Genomic DNA, 16413 nt, shown 5'->3' with positions numbered 1-16413 from the left:
CTGCGAACATCGAACTCAGTTCTTTGTGCCTCAGTCGACCATTAGCATGTGAGTGCTTCTGTGATGCAATCACCTACTGCAAAATTAACTTCAAAATCCGCGTATAAATGACGTCTACTCTGTTATTTTTTACCTTCAGGCGAAATGCAGAACTCCGGGAGCTTCCGCATGGGGATAATAATCAAAATGTTTTCTCCACGTCTGCATATGAAATAACTGCATGTTAGTATCGGAGAACACGGTTTTCTTTTTTTACTGTTTGGTTTAAACAATAATTAAGATTGCAAATAAAAGAAACTAGTTTGTGTACTGTAGTAACTACATGTTCTTAACCCTAGGATTTTCTAGATTGAAACGGTTAGAGTAGTTGCCGGCCGAGCGGTCTAAGGCACGAACTGTCTTCGCCAACTCGAACACCGGGATGGCGTGTTCGAATCCCACTCGAGGCATGGATGTCCGTGTGCGTTTATTCTTTGTGTTGTCATGTGTAGGCAGCGGCCTTGCGACTGGCTGATTCCCCGTCCAAGGTGTCCTACCGACTGTGTATAGGATTAAGAAACTGAAAAGAAAAGCGACCGAAGTCCAAAGGGCTGCAGAGCCATAGAGAGAGAGAGAATACTTGCCATCTGGAGCAGCACATATTCCATTGGTCTGAAGAGTCCTGAAAATAAGCACGGCTATTAATATTGAATTATTAATACACGTTCATTTCCCGAATCATATGCAACATCCAGAGTTATGACTCATAATTTAGGATTATTTAAATTTACCTCCTGAATACCTGTACTCCAGGAGCCGGGATAGCTATTAGCTACTGGGTGGACAACCGAGGGGTCGGAGTTTGAGTCCCAGTAGGGTCAATAATTTTTTCCACATCGTCCAGACCGGCTCTGGCGTCCTCCTAAACTCCTATCCAGTGGGTACCGGGAGCTGTTTCCCTGGAGGTAAAGCGGCCTGGGCGTGAAGCTGACCACACCTCCAGCTAGTGTGGATGCAAAGAAAATGTGGATGTATACGTCCACTCCCCCATACGCCTTCATGGTGTAGTGTTCAATTAATTAGCACAGGGACAACATTACCTTTGCTGGGTATAAATCTGTTTGCCACATACCTTCGAAGAATGTAAATATGTTTCAGTATCAACTACAGGAAAGTTCGAGGCGTATTATTTATTCAATTTGTAGTTCTTCTAACAGCAATGGTGATTTCATGGTTAAAGCATTGGTAATATGCCTACCAGCCCTCGTCACACTTATAAGCGGTAAACTGTGAAGAAATCTACTAGAAAAGATTGAATATTTAATAATTTAGTAATTCACTAACACGTCTTATAGAGGAACCCCGAATATAAAAGGTGGAGGCAGACGCCAACTTTGGAACGTGGGCTGGTCTGCCTGTAGGATCTGCAGATGCATGGAGCTGAAGGCCATCTGGTTGGATTGCTTTGCTGTAGGCGTATGCTAATAGTCTATATCCAAAGTTGAAAGAACTTGCTGTACGATATTCGAAATTATTTCTAAGGTTTTCCTCATCCCTAATCAAATAATTTAGAAGACTGATAAGTTATTCGTAATTGTTTTGTTTTGGCATAAATTTCATGCAGACAGAATAGATGCCTGAGCTTCTCCAATTCTCAGGATATATAAGCAGCCAGTAGAGCATCACAGTGGCCGCGCAGTCTAAGGCACGCTCAGACACTGGGATCATGAGTTCGAATCCCACTCGAGGCATGAATGTCTGTGTGCGTTTATTGTTTGTGTTGTTCTGTGTGTAGGCAGCGGCCTTGCGACGAGCTGATCCCCCGCCCAAGTAGTCCTAAAAACTGTGTATAGATTAGGAAACCGAAAAAACGGTCAAGGTCCACAAGGGCTGTAGAACCATAGATAGATAGATAGATAGATAGATAGATAGATAGGAGCAGCCAATGTCTTCATCGTCTTTGGCAAACTGAAGAGGCCTGGGCAGTGCGCAGACATGCGCCTGACTGACTGATTGCCTGATAAATTGCTGCTGGCCCTCGCCAGCACAGTGATTCTTGGCTCCGAGTCCCACGGGACTCATGACCGTAATTTACTGTCTGACAGCTCCTGTGACAAACACCTGCGCTGAGCCTAGGCTAGCTGAACGGATCTGAACTGACCGTAGCGGCAACAGTTCTCACATGACCTTACGCAATATAAACCACATCTGTTGCACCTTTCCCATGATTCTGCTCGTGCTTACACCTGATCTCGGGAAAGTAACATGATATTAATTTTGCCGGCAGTGAGAAGTGGGCGATATGAAATTTCATATCTGCATTCACAGTTCAATTTAGTGTCAATAATTACGTTGACTTTTGCGCGATCTGAAATGAGTTGAGAAAAATCTGTAGGATTTGAGAAAAATCTTTTCATATGAATTAGATTCATTCACAAATTAACCCTATTATATTGTTACGTGTATGAGTGACTATAAATGGGGTTTGGATTGGTAATTGGGTTTACTGAACACTTACAGATCGTCACTAGAAGTAACTACAGCGCTATCACTAATTCACACACTCTGCAGTTCACTACAGCACACATGAAATCTTCTCAGTCTGATGTGTCTTCAGCAGTCGTTGCCTGGTAACGGCTTCAACGGCGGACGTTCCCATTACTCTGGGTTCCCGAACTATCCATCTGTCTCACCTACCAGCTTGTGAGCAACAGCTGACAACTACTGAATTGCAGTTCTCGGACTACCTCACCCTTTACTTCCCTGCATTGCACTGTACTAACTCTTACAATTTGTTCTGCTTATAACGTCTATGGACGGGCCGCACAGAAAACACCGTTCCTCTGATGCTGTATTTATTTTTTCGTGCGTAGCAATCGGCTAATTGTTTCGCGGTCATTGCCTAGCAACAGTTCTACATGCCACAACATTTGCTTTTCTCTCTATACGACGACTCAGTACAAAGCTATTCATATGAGTAGGAAAACATGAACATCACGTTATGAACGCTGGGGTAGATGCCATGTTATGTTGGCTATATATCAGGATAGAATACACTGTTAGCGCTTTTATTATTCTTCTTTTTTTTTTTTCGTTTCAGCCACCCCCTCTCCCCGCCAATGCTGTAATCTCTATTTTACAGTTGAGAAGAAGTTTTTAGTAAGGATAAATTTCTTTATTGCTGTGGTTTTGTTGGTAGTTTGAAATGTAGTCAGTTTTACCAAGTTTATGACGATAAAAGTCTTTAATTGGCTGTAACTTATGATTAAGGTGAAATAACACAAGAATGACCATCTGCTGGCTAGAGCAAGGAGACCTGGATTAGTATTCTTACCTTCTACATATTGTGCAGTTTAGAAGCGATAATTACCTTCAGCAAACCACAACGTCCGTAAGCTTCACCTCAGATGTCTGGGACGTTAAACCAAATAATCATACGTTTATCTTTCTTATTGCATTGGCAGTAATAAAGCGCACGAGTAAAAAAGCAGAGTAAGTGGGAGGAATATTAGACGATTGAGATTGTGAGACTGTCCTCGCTATACGTACGTGGTACAGTCATTAATTTCGTGGACTGTGGTTTTATCGCATCATATTACAAGGTATTTTACAGACACACAGATCCACATCGACTTTCAAAATAGTTGTCGTTGGCCGCTATGCAAGTCTGCCAACGTTGATATAGCTGCCGAAAACATTTCTGAAACATATTGGTAGGAAATTCCCGTACGGCGTCTCTTGTGGCATTGACGACCTCCTCGGACGACTGAAATCTTTGCTTTCAAGCGGTGAAAGAGAAAGAAATCGCACGGTGAGAGATCAGGTGAGTACGGAGGGTGTGGTAAAACGGTGACCTGTTGCCTTGCCAGTTCCTCTTGGACAAGAACAGAGCGATGTGCAGGGGCGTTGTCGTGTAGCAACAGTCAATTCTTCCTACGCCAAACGTTTCGCTAGGGGATTTGCCTAGTTTCTGGCAGCACTTGATGTTTGCCCGTTCTTCAAACTGCCACATTTTCAATTTCCGCCACTCGCATGTAACTGCAGTTCACAATAGAGGCAGTAGTTCTGCTTAAACTGTTTGCACACAACTGCCTCTTGCTGTGATGAGAGATGAACTGACAGGGCATCATATTGTGCCTCAACCTATCCTCTGTGGTGCACTGCAACGACGCTTTGCGGCCAGTCCACGAAATTATTGGCTGTGGTAGTATGAGAAGATTTAAAAATCTTCGGACGCTACATATCTTTATGTGTGCGTTTACGTTTTGACAGGTTTGAACATAGATTCAGAAGTTTGAGTCACCCGTCTTATTGTTTGGGAACAGTTTCGGTAAACATGTTAATTTGCAAAGGGACGTAAATTACCGAGGTCTGTGAAAACTCTTGCATCATTTCCTGTTTTCGTGATGAAAGTTCCCATGCAAATCCTCAGTATCTTCGTGATGTATTGTATCCTCGTAGTGCATTATTAATTCCGCCTGCCAAGGGATTGTTGCATTTTACGTTAATTTCTGAACGTGTTTAAACACGGCATTGAATGTCTCATAGCCGGGCTGTTGTTACGGGGGAAGTAATGTAACGAGTTTATGATTACGGTCTTCATTGAATTAAACCTTGATGTATAGTTAAACCACACAGGCTACAGCAAAGCACATGCGTTAATTAGTAAACTGAGTTTGGTTTTATGGCTCAAGCACCTATTCAAACTGGAGCCCTTCTAGAGGCCTGACTCTTCTCTTTGTTTTTCTGCATAGAGAAAGTGTTGCGTTGCATCAGTGAGACTTGTTTAAAAATTTATGGCTGTAAAACTTGTATATGGAGAATATGCCCTGTGGTGTGAGTCCAGAATATGTCCTGTAGTGTATGTGTCCATAATATGCCCTGCATGTCCAAAATATGTTCTGTAGTGTATATATGTTTCCAGAATATGTCATGTATATCCAGAATATATCCTGTAATGTATATGTATGTCCAGAATATGTCCTATGGTTTGTGTGTGTCCAGGATATATCCTGTAATATGTGTGTCCTGTATGTCCAGAATATGTTCTGTAGTGTATATACACATGTGTTTCTAGAATATGTCATCTGTCTCCAGAATATATTCTGTAGCGTATATGAATGTCCAGAATATGTCCTGTAGTGTATATGTGTGTCCAGAATATGTCCTGTAGTGTACGTATGTACACTACAGGAATGTATGTCCAGAATGTGCCCTGTATGTCCAGAATACGTATGTACACTACAGGAATGTATGTCCAGAATGTGCCCTGTATGTCCAGAATATGTCCAGTGGTTTGTGTGTGTTCAGGATATGTCCTGTGGTGTATATGTGTCCAGAATGTACCCTGTATGTCCAGAATATGTTCTGTAGTATATATATGTTTCCATAATATGTCATGTATATCCAGAATATATCCTGTAGCGTATATGATCCAGAATATGTCCTGTGGTTTGTGTGTGTCCAGGATATGTCCTCTGTATCCACAATATGTCCTGTAGTGTATATGTGTCCTTAATGTCCAGAATATGTTCTGTAGTGTATATACACATATGTTTCCAGAATATGTCATCTGTATCCAGAATATATCCTGTAGCGTATATGTGTGTCCAGAATATGTTCCATAGTGTATATGTGTCCAGAATATGCCCTGTAGCGTATGTTTGTGTCCAAAATGTGTTCTGTATATCAGAATATGCCCTTCAATTTATCCTATCCCGTCTTCAGTTTCGATTTAAAATAATCGAAATTGACTATGTCATCTTATGTCTGTGTAGGATATACGTGTATATAATTGCACATGATGTTGCCAACGTGCAGTACTTCTGATTCATTTCAGGGGCTGTAAAATCCTATTTTGACTGGTCCGCGACTATTCTCGTCCTTGGAAGGGACGAAGCATGAAGCATAACTTGTTTGTTGTTTAAGTTCAGTAACATAAATTTTGAAGAACCCCGGGAAGTGTCGCCCATTTTACTACGGACTATATGATTTGGAATGTTCAAAAATTAAGAAGTTTTTACTTTCAACTGATTTGAAGGCCTAGTTATTTTTCATTTTTAATAAAATTGTTACCGATTTAGGCTCTAACTGCCAGGGTTCGATTCCCACCAGTGGCAAGTAGTTTTTCTTTTTTGCACAGCGTCCAGACCGGCTCTGTTCTGGGGCCCCCTCCCGGCCTTCTTATCCAATAGGTGCCGGGGGATTTTTTCCTCAAGGGTAAAGCAGCCGAGGCTTGAGACTGACCATAACTCCAATCACTCATACGTCTTCACGGAGTGGTGTTTAATAAAATAAGCACAGAGACAACTTTAATTTACTGATATAGGCCTAAGTTCAGGTCAGTGAAGCAAGGCAAGAGATTAAACTTGGATTTGAGGCACAGCTCTCCCCCCCCCCGGTATTGAGACAAGCAGTGGTCACCAAACCGCATGGGTGTTAGTACACAAGATGGACTAACTAATGGAAACAGTTCAATAACCGAAGGGTTATCCAGACGATCTGTACAGTATTCCGGGCGTTGGCGGTTAGCCAGTGCCTGCGTTACGTCATAATGATAACACGTACCGTGATTGTACGAACTGCTGGCGCCTTGGGAGGCCCACAAGATTTACACTGCCCCATTGACCCTAGTTAGCCTCTATTTCACCATGGTTGGAAGAAAGAAGGCCGTGAAGGCTGATGAGTTGCACACTGAATACCAGTACCGATGTTAAGCAGTTACGAAACCGTGAAAGTTGTATCGTTAGCGACACAATTAAATTATAAAAAGGTAACTGTAAAGGTAAAGCTATCCCTGTAACAGGCCGTGGAGGCCCATAGGGTTGTGAGAGATCGAGGCTCCCACATTCTCTAGACAATCGGTTCATAGATGGCAGTGAGGTCAGCCTTACGCGCCGGCCGCCCTTTACCCCGCGGGAAGATTCATAATACTCATTTCTGTTACAAGCTGAGTCGATCCCAGGGCCATGTTGCGGCTGGAAGGATTAGGTCAATCGAAAATCCAATGACCTCATCGGGGATCAACCGGCGATCTTCCCGCTTGTAGCTCAGTGCCTCAACCAATTACACTACCCCGTGCCCCATAATTAAAGTATCTGTCTGTCCGTCCGTTTATCTGTCTGTGGCTCTACAACCCTTGAGAACCTTAGCCTCCTTTTCAGTTTCTTAATCCTATACACAATCTGTAGGACTCCCTCACTCAGAACAACACAGACACAGAATAAACGCACACAGAACACCATGTCTCGAGTGGGATTCGAGCCCATGATCCCAGCGTTTGAGCGTGCGAAGACGGTTCGTGCCTTACACCGCGCTGCCTCTATGATCGGCCCCAGTTAAATTATGTCTGTTAATCACCAATAAATGAGGGCAAATAGTCTTCACATCATGTTGTCAACATTCTTGTTCATATTTCCTTACGACGCTGGATGCGGGTTTTGGTCGTAAATTTTATAATTATGAGTAATGGGGCTCCGGGTGTCTTTTGCGCTTTTTATCCTTCTGTCCGCCTTGATCTGCATTGTATAGGGACTACAGTTCATGCCTGTTTGCTTTGTGGGCTACTAACGATAATACTGGATAGAAACATTTGTTTCCTATAGCATCCGACATTTCATCACTATTAATTTTACTCTGGCATGAAAATAAACCTGAACAAACTTACTGGACGTTATAACAGGTACGAAATTCTTGTTCCTTGTCAAAGTTCAACGTGGCTAAAAGTTGTTTTTCTTTTGGAAGCTTTCGGTGGTCGAGTTCCTGCTCGGTATTTCAGAGACCTTTCTGTGATCACTCTCTGCTATTCTAGTACCAATTTCCCTTCTGCTAGATACACTTCAGCTGCTGTTATTGTCTGTAGGGGCGTTGACACATTTCGAATCAAAACGGTTTATCTTAATTACGCATCAAGATGGTACTTTCTTCGTTATTAAAATATTAATTGTATTCAATATACAGTATATTGTGCCGCTTAATGGTTAGCATGATTTAACTTATTGAATTATTATTGTGTAAATGACGCAAGTTGCATTGGTTTGGCTTCTGCTTGTTTTCTCTCTTTGCTCGTCCATACTTTATAGTTGACCTATGAATTGCTGAGTAGGAAGGCAAATAGATAAAGAAATGAACTGAATTGAAAGAAAATAACAGGTGGGGTTTGGTTCGAGACCTGGGAGTGTCGGCGTAGATAGGATGCAGAGGTGAGGTAAAGTGTCCCTGAGCTTAACTAATTAAGCACTACGCTATGAAGGTGTATGGGGGAGTGGGTATATAGACCCACATTTTCTTGACCTTGGCACTAGTTGGAGGTGAGTGATCAGCTTCACGCCCCGGCCGCTTTACACCCGGGGAAAGAGCCCCCAGTACTCATTGGCTAGGAGGCCGGGTTGGCCCTAGAGTCCTTCTGGACGACATGGAGAAGTAAAAACTCTTGGCCCTACTGAGACTGGAACTCCGAATCATCAGTCGTTCAGCCTGTAGCCACTCGCAATGCCGACTGCGCTATCCCGTCTTTTGGCTACAGTATAGTAACAGTGAAATTGGGTCGTTATGTATGCCTCTTTTGTATTTTACAATAGAAAGGATGCTGTAGCCTGCATGAACTTATGTTTCATTGCCTGGACAGGGATATAAGATTAAGGGAATGAAAACTGAAAATAACGCAGTGTCACTGCGTGCGTGTGCTGTAGTTTAACGAAAAAGATGGAAAGAATAAACTTAGTAGGAAATAATTTAGAACTAGTGTCATAGTGCTGGCACACTACCACTTTAATTAATTAATTCATTCATCCATCCATCCATCAATGGCACTACAGCCCTTTGTTGTGCCCTGCCGTCTTCTTCAGTTTCGTAATCTTTTTTACTCAGTCGGTAGGTCTCCTTGGACGAGGGATCAGCCCGTCGCAAGGTCGCTACCTAAACATAGGACAACAACAAAAAAACAGAATAAACGCACACAGACATCCATGCCTCGAATGGGATTCAAATCCACAATCCCAGCGTTCGAACGAGCGAAAACAGTTCATAACTTAAACCGCGCGGCCATTATGATTGCACTTTGATTCATATTGTACTCAATTAATCACTCAAAGCCACCCCCACCTCCTCCCATTCAATCCTTTAAGCTATGGGCCCTAGAAGCCGCGCCATAGCTCAAGCGGTTAGTCGCTGGCTTCGATCCCGGGTCTGGTCAAGTGGAATTTGTGGCTAGCAAAGTGGCGCTGGGGTGGGTTTTCTCCGAGTACTTCGGTTTCTCTTGCCAATTTTCATTCCACCATACTCTCCATCATCATAATAACCCGGGGCAGGCTACAATAGGCCTATCAGTGGCCGCCGTGCCGAGTGGACACAGCTGGACTCCTCCCCCCACTAAGCGAAAATGAACCCTATAGCCTAGGAGATTTCGTTACGCGGAGAACAGAAGAGTTCAAATATGGTTATGGTCAAATATGATTAAATAGGAATTTTGTACTAGTAAATAATGTATAATTCTTCACGTCCTTAACGTCCATCTTCCACTATTATTCTTTTATCTCACTCTTTTAAGAGTTCCATATTAACAACCAGACATATTGCCTATAACAAATTCATTTCACTGCTTCGCTGAACGTGTCGGTCCTACGGTTAGTACTCATTTTTCTCTTACATTTCGCATTTGGGAGATGCCGGGTTTAGTTCTCGGGCCGATGGAATGCTGGCCGGACGTTTGTCGCGTTGTCCCTCAGGCCCATCCAGGGGAGCGCTGTGGTAGTGCCATTAGGTCTCGACCACGTCCTTCCACTTCCTTTTCAATTCATTGTTCATTAATCCTATCATTCGACGTTATACTCCGTGACCTGTAGTTCGCAAGCGAACTATACCGACCGGCGCTTGTCGGCGAAGTTAGTGCCAACTTTAGCGGATAGAGGGTGTCGCGTGGTCAACGCAACGGATCCCCACGGCCGTTAATCTCGGTTTTCTAGACCGAAGCCGCTATTTCCTTGAAATTGCTCCCCAATTATCCTCACGAGGCTGAGTGGACCCCGTTCCTGACCCACTACTTAGAGAATATGTTAGCTCTGGGAATCGAACCCAGGATTTCTGGATCTGTAGCCAGGAACTGTGACCACTAGACCACAAAGGCAGTCTTCTCATACTCTACGCTATATAAATAAATAAATAATTTCACTGTTTCGATTGCATTTTGTACAGAAGAAGTGTTCACCATGCCTTGATGTGTGTCATACTCGTACGTGTACAGTAACCGATGGACTAGAATTTCATGTTAATAACGCTGGCCTTCGGTGTTAAGTGCGTACATGTAAATCAGGTCTGGGGGAATTCAGCGCTAATGCAGTGTACGGGTAACTCGCTTGACTTGCCATAAACTCGTTTATTGTACTTTTTTAATGTCTGAAAGGCTTTCCGTTCTGCATGTCATCCCAGGGTTTGTTATTATAGAATTTCAGCTACTACGTCATTCAGTCAACCGCATTTAAAATTGGATTTCTGGACTGTGGGGTGGCCCTCCCTTGACCACACATTTCATCTGACCTTCGGTAGCTTTATTAATCACGAAAACTGCAAACGAATTACGGCTTCTGTTAACAGTAAAGTATAATTTAATGCACGCTAATCACGGTTAGGCTTTCAGTTAGCATGTATAGGGCGCCTGCTGTTGCACATAATACACCCAGAATATTCCGGTGAATAAGAGCCAGGCGTGAAACTTGGTCTCTGACAATAAGGGAGGGACATAGACTGAGGGTATTTGGACCGAAGAGAAATGAAGTGACGGGAGGTTGGAGAAAACTGCATAATGAAGGGCTTCATAACTTGTAATCTTCTCCAAGTATAATTAGAATGATCAAATCAAGGAGGATGACGTGGGTAGGGCATCTAGCACAAATGGTGGAAAAGAGGACTGCATATAGGATATTGGTGGGAAAGCCAGAATGAAAGAGACCACTAGGAAGACCAAGACGTATGTGGATGGACAATATTAAAATTTATCTTAAAGAGACAAGATGAGATAGTGTGGATTGGATTGATGTGGCTCAGGATACGGACCAGTGGATGGCTCTTGAGAACACGGTAATGAACCTTCGGGTTCCATAAAATGCTGGGAAGTTCTTGAGCAGCTGCAGAATTGGCGACTACTCCAGAAATGCTCAGCTGCATGAGTGAGTGAAGAGACAGGTTTTGTGTAAAGCTTGTTGAAGTAGCATGTTTTAAGAAAGCCGAAGTTTTAGCCCGTGTTTATGAGCGTCCACCACTGGACCCTGTCGTGAGGCAGCAGGAGATAACAGTCCACGCCTCCAGAGCTGCCGGAATTGATGGAAGATTCTCTTTAATATGGCCCCCGTGGTTAGCATTCCTCCTACCGGATTTGGGCCTCGGCCCAGAGATGACCGGCGCCGTGACTGCTATCTCTCGGTCCATCCTTGGGCATTCTGGGATAATAGGCGTACACTGAAACTGTTGCTAACCGCTCCATTGAGATCCTTACTACTCACTCAGTCATTCGTATTCACGTCCCGCACAATAATGTTGATTCGTACAGTCGATAAAGTGTCGTTAAATAAGCTATCACACAAGTTGTTTCTTTGATAACGTGGTGCTGAGGAGAATTATTTGAACCTAAGCGGGATAAACTGCATAATGAGGAGCTTCATAACTTGTACTCTTTGCCAAGTATAATTAAATTGATCAAGTCAAGGAGGATGAGATTGGAAGGACATGCAGCATGAATGGGAGATAAAGTAAATACATTTGTGGTTTTGGTGAGAAGGCAAGAAGGAAAGGAACCATGAGGAAGACCTAGATGTGTGTGAGGATAATATTAAACGGATCTTAGAGAGGATGGGGTGGTATGGACTGTATTGATCTGGCTCAGGATAGGGACCAGTGGAGGGCTCTTGTGAAGACGGTAACTAATCTTCAAGTTCAATAAAATGTTGGGAAATTCTTGAGTAGTTGAGCGACTGGCGGCTTCTCATGAAGGGCGCAGCTCAATATAGTTAGTTCGTTAGTGGATACTTTATGCCTGGATACAAATTTGAAAGTCGCCGAAGTACAATAATTATATACTATTATATATACATATAGTTTGTATTTATATAATACTATTCATAAGATTTGAAATTATAGATCATTGTTTTCTTCAGACGCTAGGCCGAAACTCTTCTTATGGCTCGTTATACATTTGATGCGACCATTCTCCTCTTAATTTCCTCCTGAATCGGTTTCAGTACATACCAGAGTATTTGGGACAGTTTATTTAAAACACGAACTCCCAGAAGTGTTGTCTCGTTATAATGTTAATATAAAGTTGTTTATTTAAATAAGTTACTTTTTTTAGCAGTTTCAATACGCCAGCTGGAGATACACATAACAGAATTCAAGTAATTTTTTTGCATGATGTAGCCAGTCATTCGTGAAGATATTCCAGAGTTGAGCGAGTAACATAACTATGAAACGGCAGGGTGCAACTCGCGACCTTTCAGGTCTGAAGGAGTAATTTAGCTTTTTGATTACCCTCCAGTACTTCCTTCATGGTCCTTAGCTTTGGAATTCCAACGTCTAATATGGATGAACCATTGATTTTAAAATACCAGTTTCAATTTCACGTTGGCCTCTTCCGGACACCAAGACTTGATCTGTTCACTATTGTGAAAATAAGTTATTTGAGCCCTAATGATATGATTCAGTTTAGTACTTAGCGGTACTCTGATCTTTTCTGCTATGTTTTTGCACTAAAACGTCACTGGGTTAATGTATGATAGGTTGGCTACCCCGCAGGCGCTCGTATAATCACGATTCTCATGGTTCAGCGATGTTTCTTTATCGTCACGATGACAGCAAGCTGATGATAACGCTGTCGCTGTACACACAGATAGACAGAGTACATTCAGTGCCGATTTCTGTGATGGTGCAATTATTTACGGCAGTTTTTCTGGCCTGGCGCTGTATCTATTCAAATGACAGGAATGCGTGTTTATAAGAACGCCGCCAAGGGCAGTTGGACTGTACGATTTGACAAATAGCCTCACAACTGTACCTAAACTCAGAGATGTAGATAACATACATCTGTTTCTCAGAACACGGCATTGCAAGTGTTATCGCGGTGTTTAATTTAACATGGCGCTATATTAAAGAAGAAAACGGCCCGCCACTTAGTTTTCTGTAGGTAAGCTAAAAAAAGTAAAGTTGTCCCTGTGATTAACTAATTAAGCACTACGCCATGAAGGCGTATAGGGGAGTGGATGTATACATCCACGTTTTCTTTACCGCTGCGCTAGCTGAAGGTGAGTGGTCAGCTTTACGCCCCGGCCGCTTTACCCTCGGGGAAAGAGCCGAATTTATCCTTTGGTTAAGAGATTGGGTGGACTCCAGAGCTGGTCTGGACGACTTGGAGAAGAGAAAATTCTTACCCCACCGGGACTCGAGCTCCGACCCCTAGGTCGTCCAACCGACTGCGCTATCCCAGCAAATTTTCTGTACGTAATTTTAAATAACGTTTCATTGTCCTGGTTTTACTGTATATTAAATCTTCTAGTGATTATGGCATATTTGTGTCCAAACATGAAATATGCAATTACTTTTTATGAAATCAGAATGATTTGTAGAATGCCACTGATCTCCATCTGGTGCTGAGGTCGAGAAAAGTGCAGCCATACCTCCACTCCCCCATGACTTCATGACAGCTCTTAACTAGTTAAGCACAGGGGAAACTTTACATTTATGTCTTACGTCCTATGAATTAATCCAAATTTATGGAAGATATCGAGGTATGTCCCTCCATTGGTACTGAACTATCTCCTCGTGAAATAACTTCCCAATATTAGTTAGTAGCAGTGCAAGAAATAACTCACCATACTTCTGACATTTCAGAGTAAGGGAAGGTATTGATTACTGACAGTAGGTGTCGTGACTGTCGCTCACCTGTGTTTCTAAGTGTAGTTGTGTTATCTCGGGACCGGCATAGCGACTGGCTACGGGCTAGAAGACCGAGGGGTCAGAGTTCGAGTCACAGTAGGGTCAAGAATCTTCTCCACGTCGTCCAGACCGGCTGTGGGGTCCACCCAACCACCTATCCAATGGAAACTGGGACTAAAGCGGCCGGTGCGTGAAGCTGACCACTCACCTCCAACTATTGCCGAGGTCAAGAAAATGTGGATCTATATATCTACTCCCCCATACGTCTTCATGGAGTGGTGCTTCATTAGTTAAGCATAAGGACAATTTTATCTTTTAATTGTGTTATCTGGTTTAAGATTCAGTTATGTCTGAAGTATGATTGTATCATAAAATGGGCGCAGAATGCAGGAATCGCGTCAAGAATTACTTTACTTACTCTTTCAAATATATTTAATAGTGTATGTTATTCGGCCCTTTACTTAATTTTGTTACGTGACTAACGTGAGCTGAACGCTTTACATGCCCGTTATTTCGTTCCACGCACTCTTATAGCCTATATGCTACAAGAGGTCTCACGCCGGGGATAAAGAGGCCGGTGCGTGAAGCCATGAAGTAAGTTCCGAGTCAGAGCTTCACCGAGAATGTGATAATGTGTTGCCTGGTTAGAGCTGTTGCACGTTTCAAGGTTCTGTAGTAGGTGATTAGCGTGGTGAAAGCTAGGAAACCCGTAGAAAAGCCTGTCACAGAGCCAATAATCCATCACGAATCTGGCACAAATCCATTGGGGATTGAATCTTGGCCTCTGAAGTTAGAAACCATCCCCCAACGGCCTGACTCATGGAACCGTCTCGAAGGCCTTCAGCGAATTGCAGTCAGCGTCGGTACTATATTTCATAATCTAAACTTATCACGTTAATTGAACTTATAAAAAGTAAAGTTATCCCTGTAACAGGCCGTGGAGACCCATAGGTCTGTGAGACGTTGAGGCTCCCACATGTTCTTCAGAAAATCGGCTCACAGATGGCGGTGAGTTTGTCAGCCTTACGCAACTTTCCCCTTTTACCCCCAGGAAGATTCCTGGTACTCATTTCTGTTAGAAGCTGAGTCGACCCCAGGGCCATGGTGCGGCTGGAAGGATTAGGTAAATTGAAAAACCCACCTCAGTGGGACTCGAACCCGCGATCTTCAGGCTTGTAGCATAGTGCCTCAACTAACTACTAGAGTAAAAAAGTAAAAGTAAAGCTATCTCTGTAACAGGCCGTGAAGGCCCATAGGGTTGTGAGACGTTAAGGGTCCCACATTATCTAGACAATCGGCTCAAAGATGGCGGTAAGGTTGTCAGCCTTACGCGCCGGCCGCGCTTTACTCCCCAGGAAAATTATTTAATTAATTCCTGGTACTCATTTCTGTTAGAAGCTGAGTAAACCCCAGGGCCTAGTGCGGCTGGGAGGATTAGGTCAACTGAAAATATCCAATGACCTCATCGGGACTTGAACCCGCGACCTTCCGGCTTGTAGAATAGCCCCTCAACCAACTACGCTACCGCGTGCCCCGCCTCAACTAGCTACTTCTTTACTTAATTTTTCGGTTCCTGTTCCACCTTGCACTCGGTTCTATCTATGTTAGGAATTCGTGGAGCCATATCTCCTTTTCCCCACTACATCACGGTGTATTGCTCAGTCACAAGGACTGTTTTACCTCTGCTTTCACAATGGTTGCTGTTTACGGTGTGCTCGCGGTGCCCTGTATCTGTCTTGCTCTAATGTAAGTGAATTTCTGTGATTTTTATTTTGTTCATATTTTACTAAGAATCTTGTGTCGTTCTTTTCAGAGATGGCAGCGGCGCTGGTTTGTGCTTTACGACGATGGAGAGCTGAGTTACTCCGTGGACGAGCATGTAAGTAACATGAAACCGCCCGCAGTAATTAGAGGCGTTGGTCTGTCTCCCGCAGAGAGCTGTCCGACTGGTGAATCTGCTTAATTGTTTCTTAGAGAAATGGTAATATTTGACATCGCTTCAAAACACTGTCTACTTCACGCCGTAAGTTGTTAAATTAGGAATGAACAGCATAATTCACTGGATCAGGTATAACCGGAAAGTTTTAACTCAGGGTCATGACAAGAAAAGCGTCCTGTGTACAGTTCCTTTCAAAATCTTGAAATAAATAGTGGTTGCGCAGTGTTAATCGAATTTTTGTGCCAGTGTCATTCCGTTTAAGGGAGGAACATAGACAGGGTGTTGAGAATATTTGAACCGAAGAGAGACAAAGTGACATGAGGTTGGAGAAAACTGCATAATGAGGAGCTTCATAAATTTTGCTCTTCGCCAAGTATAATTAGAATGATCAAATAAAAGAGGGTGAAATGGGCAGGGCATGTAACACGAATGGGGGCGAGGAGGAATGCATACAGGATATTGGTGGGAAAACCGGAAAGAAAGAAACCACTAGGAAGACCAAGTCGTAGGTGTGTGGACAATATTAAAATGGATCTTAGAGATAGGATGGGATGGTATGGATTGAATTGATCTGGCTG

The 16413-nt window shown here is 43.1% G+C and overlaps 1 protein-coding gene across 2 annotated transcripts in view; it reads left to right on the top strand.

Annotated features, from left to right (window-relative positions):
• The window catches only part of LOC111863706 (protein outspread), a 396370-nt gene that overhangs the window by 213008 nt on the left and 166949 nt on the right, over window positions 1-16413 (top strand). For both annotated transcript variants that reach the window (XM_023850245.2, XM_023850246.2), the window contains exon 3: window positions 15710-15775. In XM_023850245.2, the coding sequence (XP_023706013.1) occupies window positions 15710-15775 (66 nt within the window). The remainder of the gene's footprint in view (window positions 1-15709; window positions 15776-16413) is intronic.

The sequence above is a fragment of the Cryptotermes secundus genome, unplaced genomic scaffold (assembly GCF_002891405.2).
Source record: "Cryptotermes secundus unplaced genomic scaffold, Csec_1.0 scaffold429, whole genome shotgun sequence".
Classification (NCBI taxonomy): Eukaryota; Metazoa; Arthropoda; class Insecta; order Blattodea; family Kalotermitidae; genus Cryptotermes; species Cryptotermes secundus.
The sequence above is the reverse complement of the archived record's forward strand: the minus strand, read 5'-3'. Positions and strand labels throughout refer to the sequence as shown.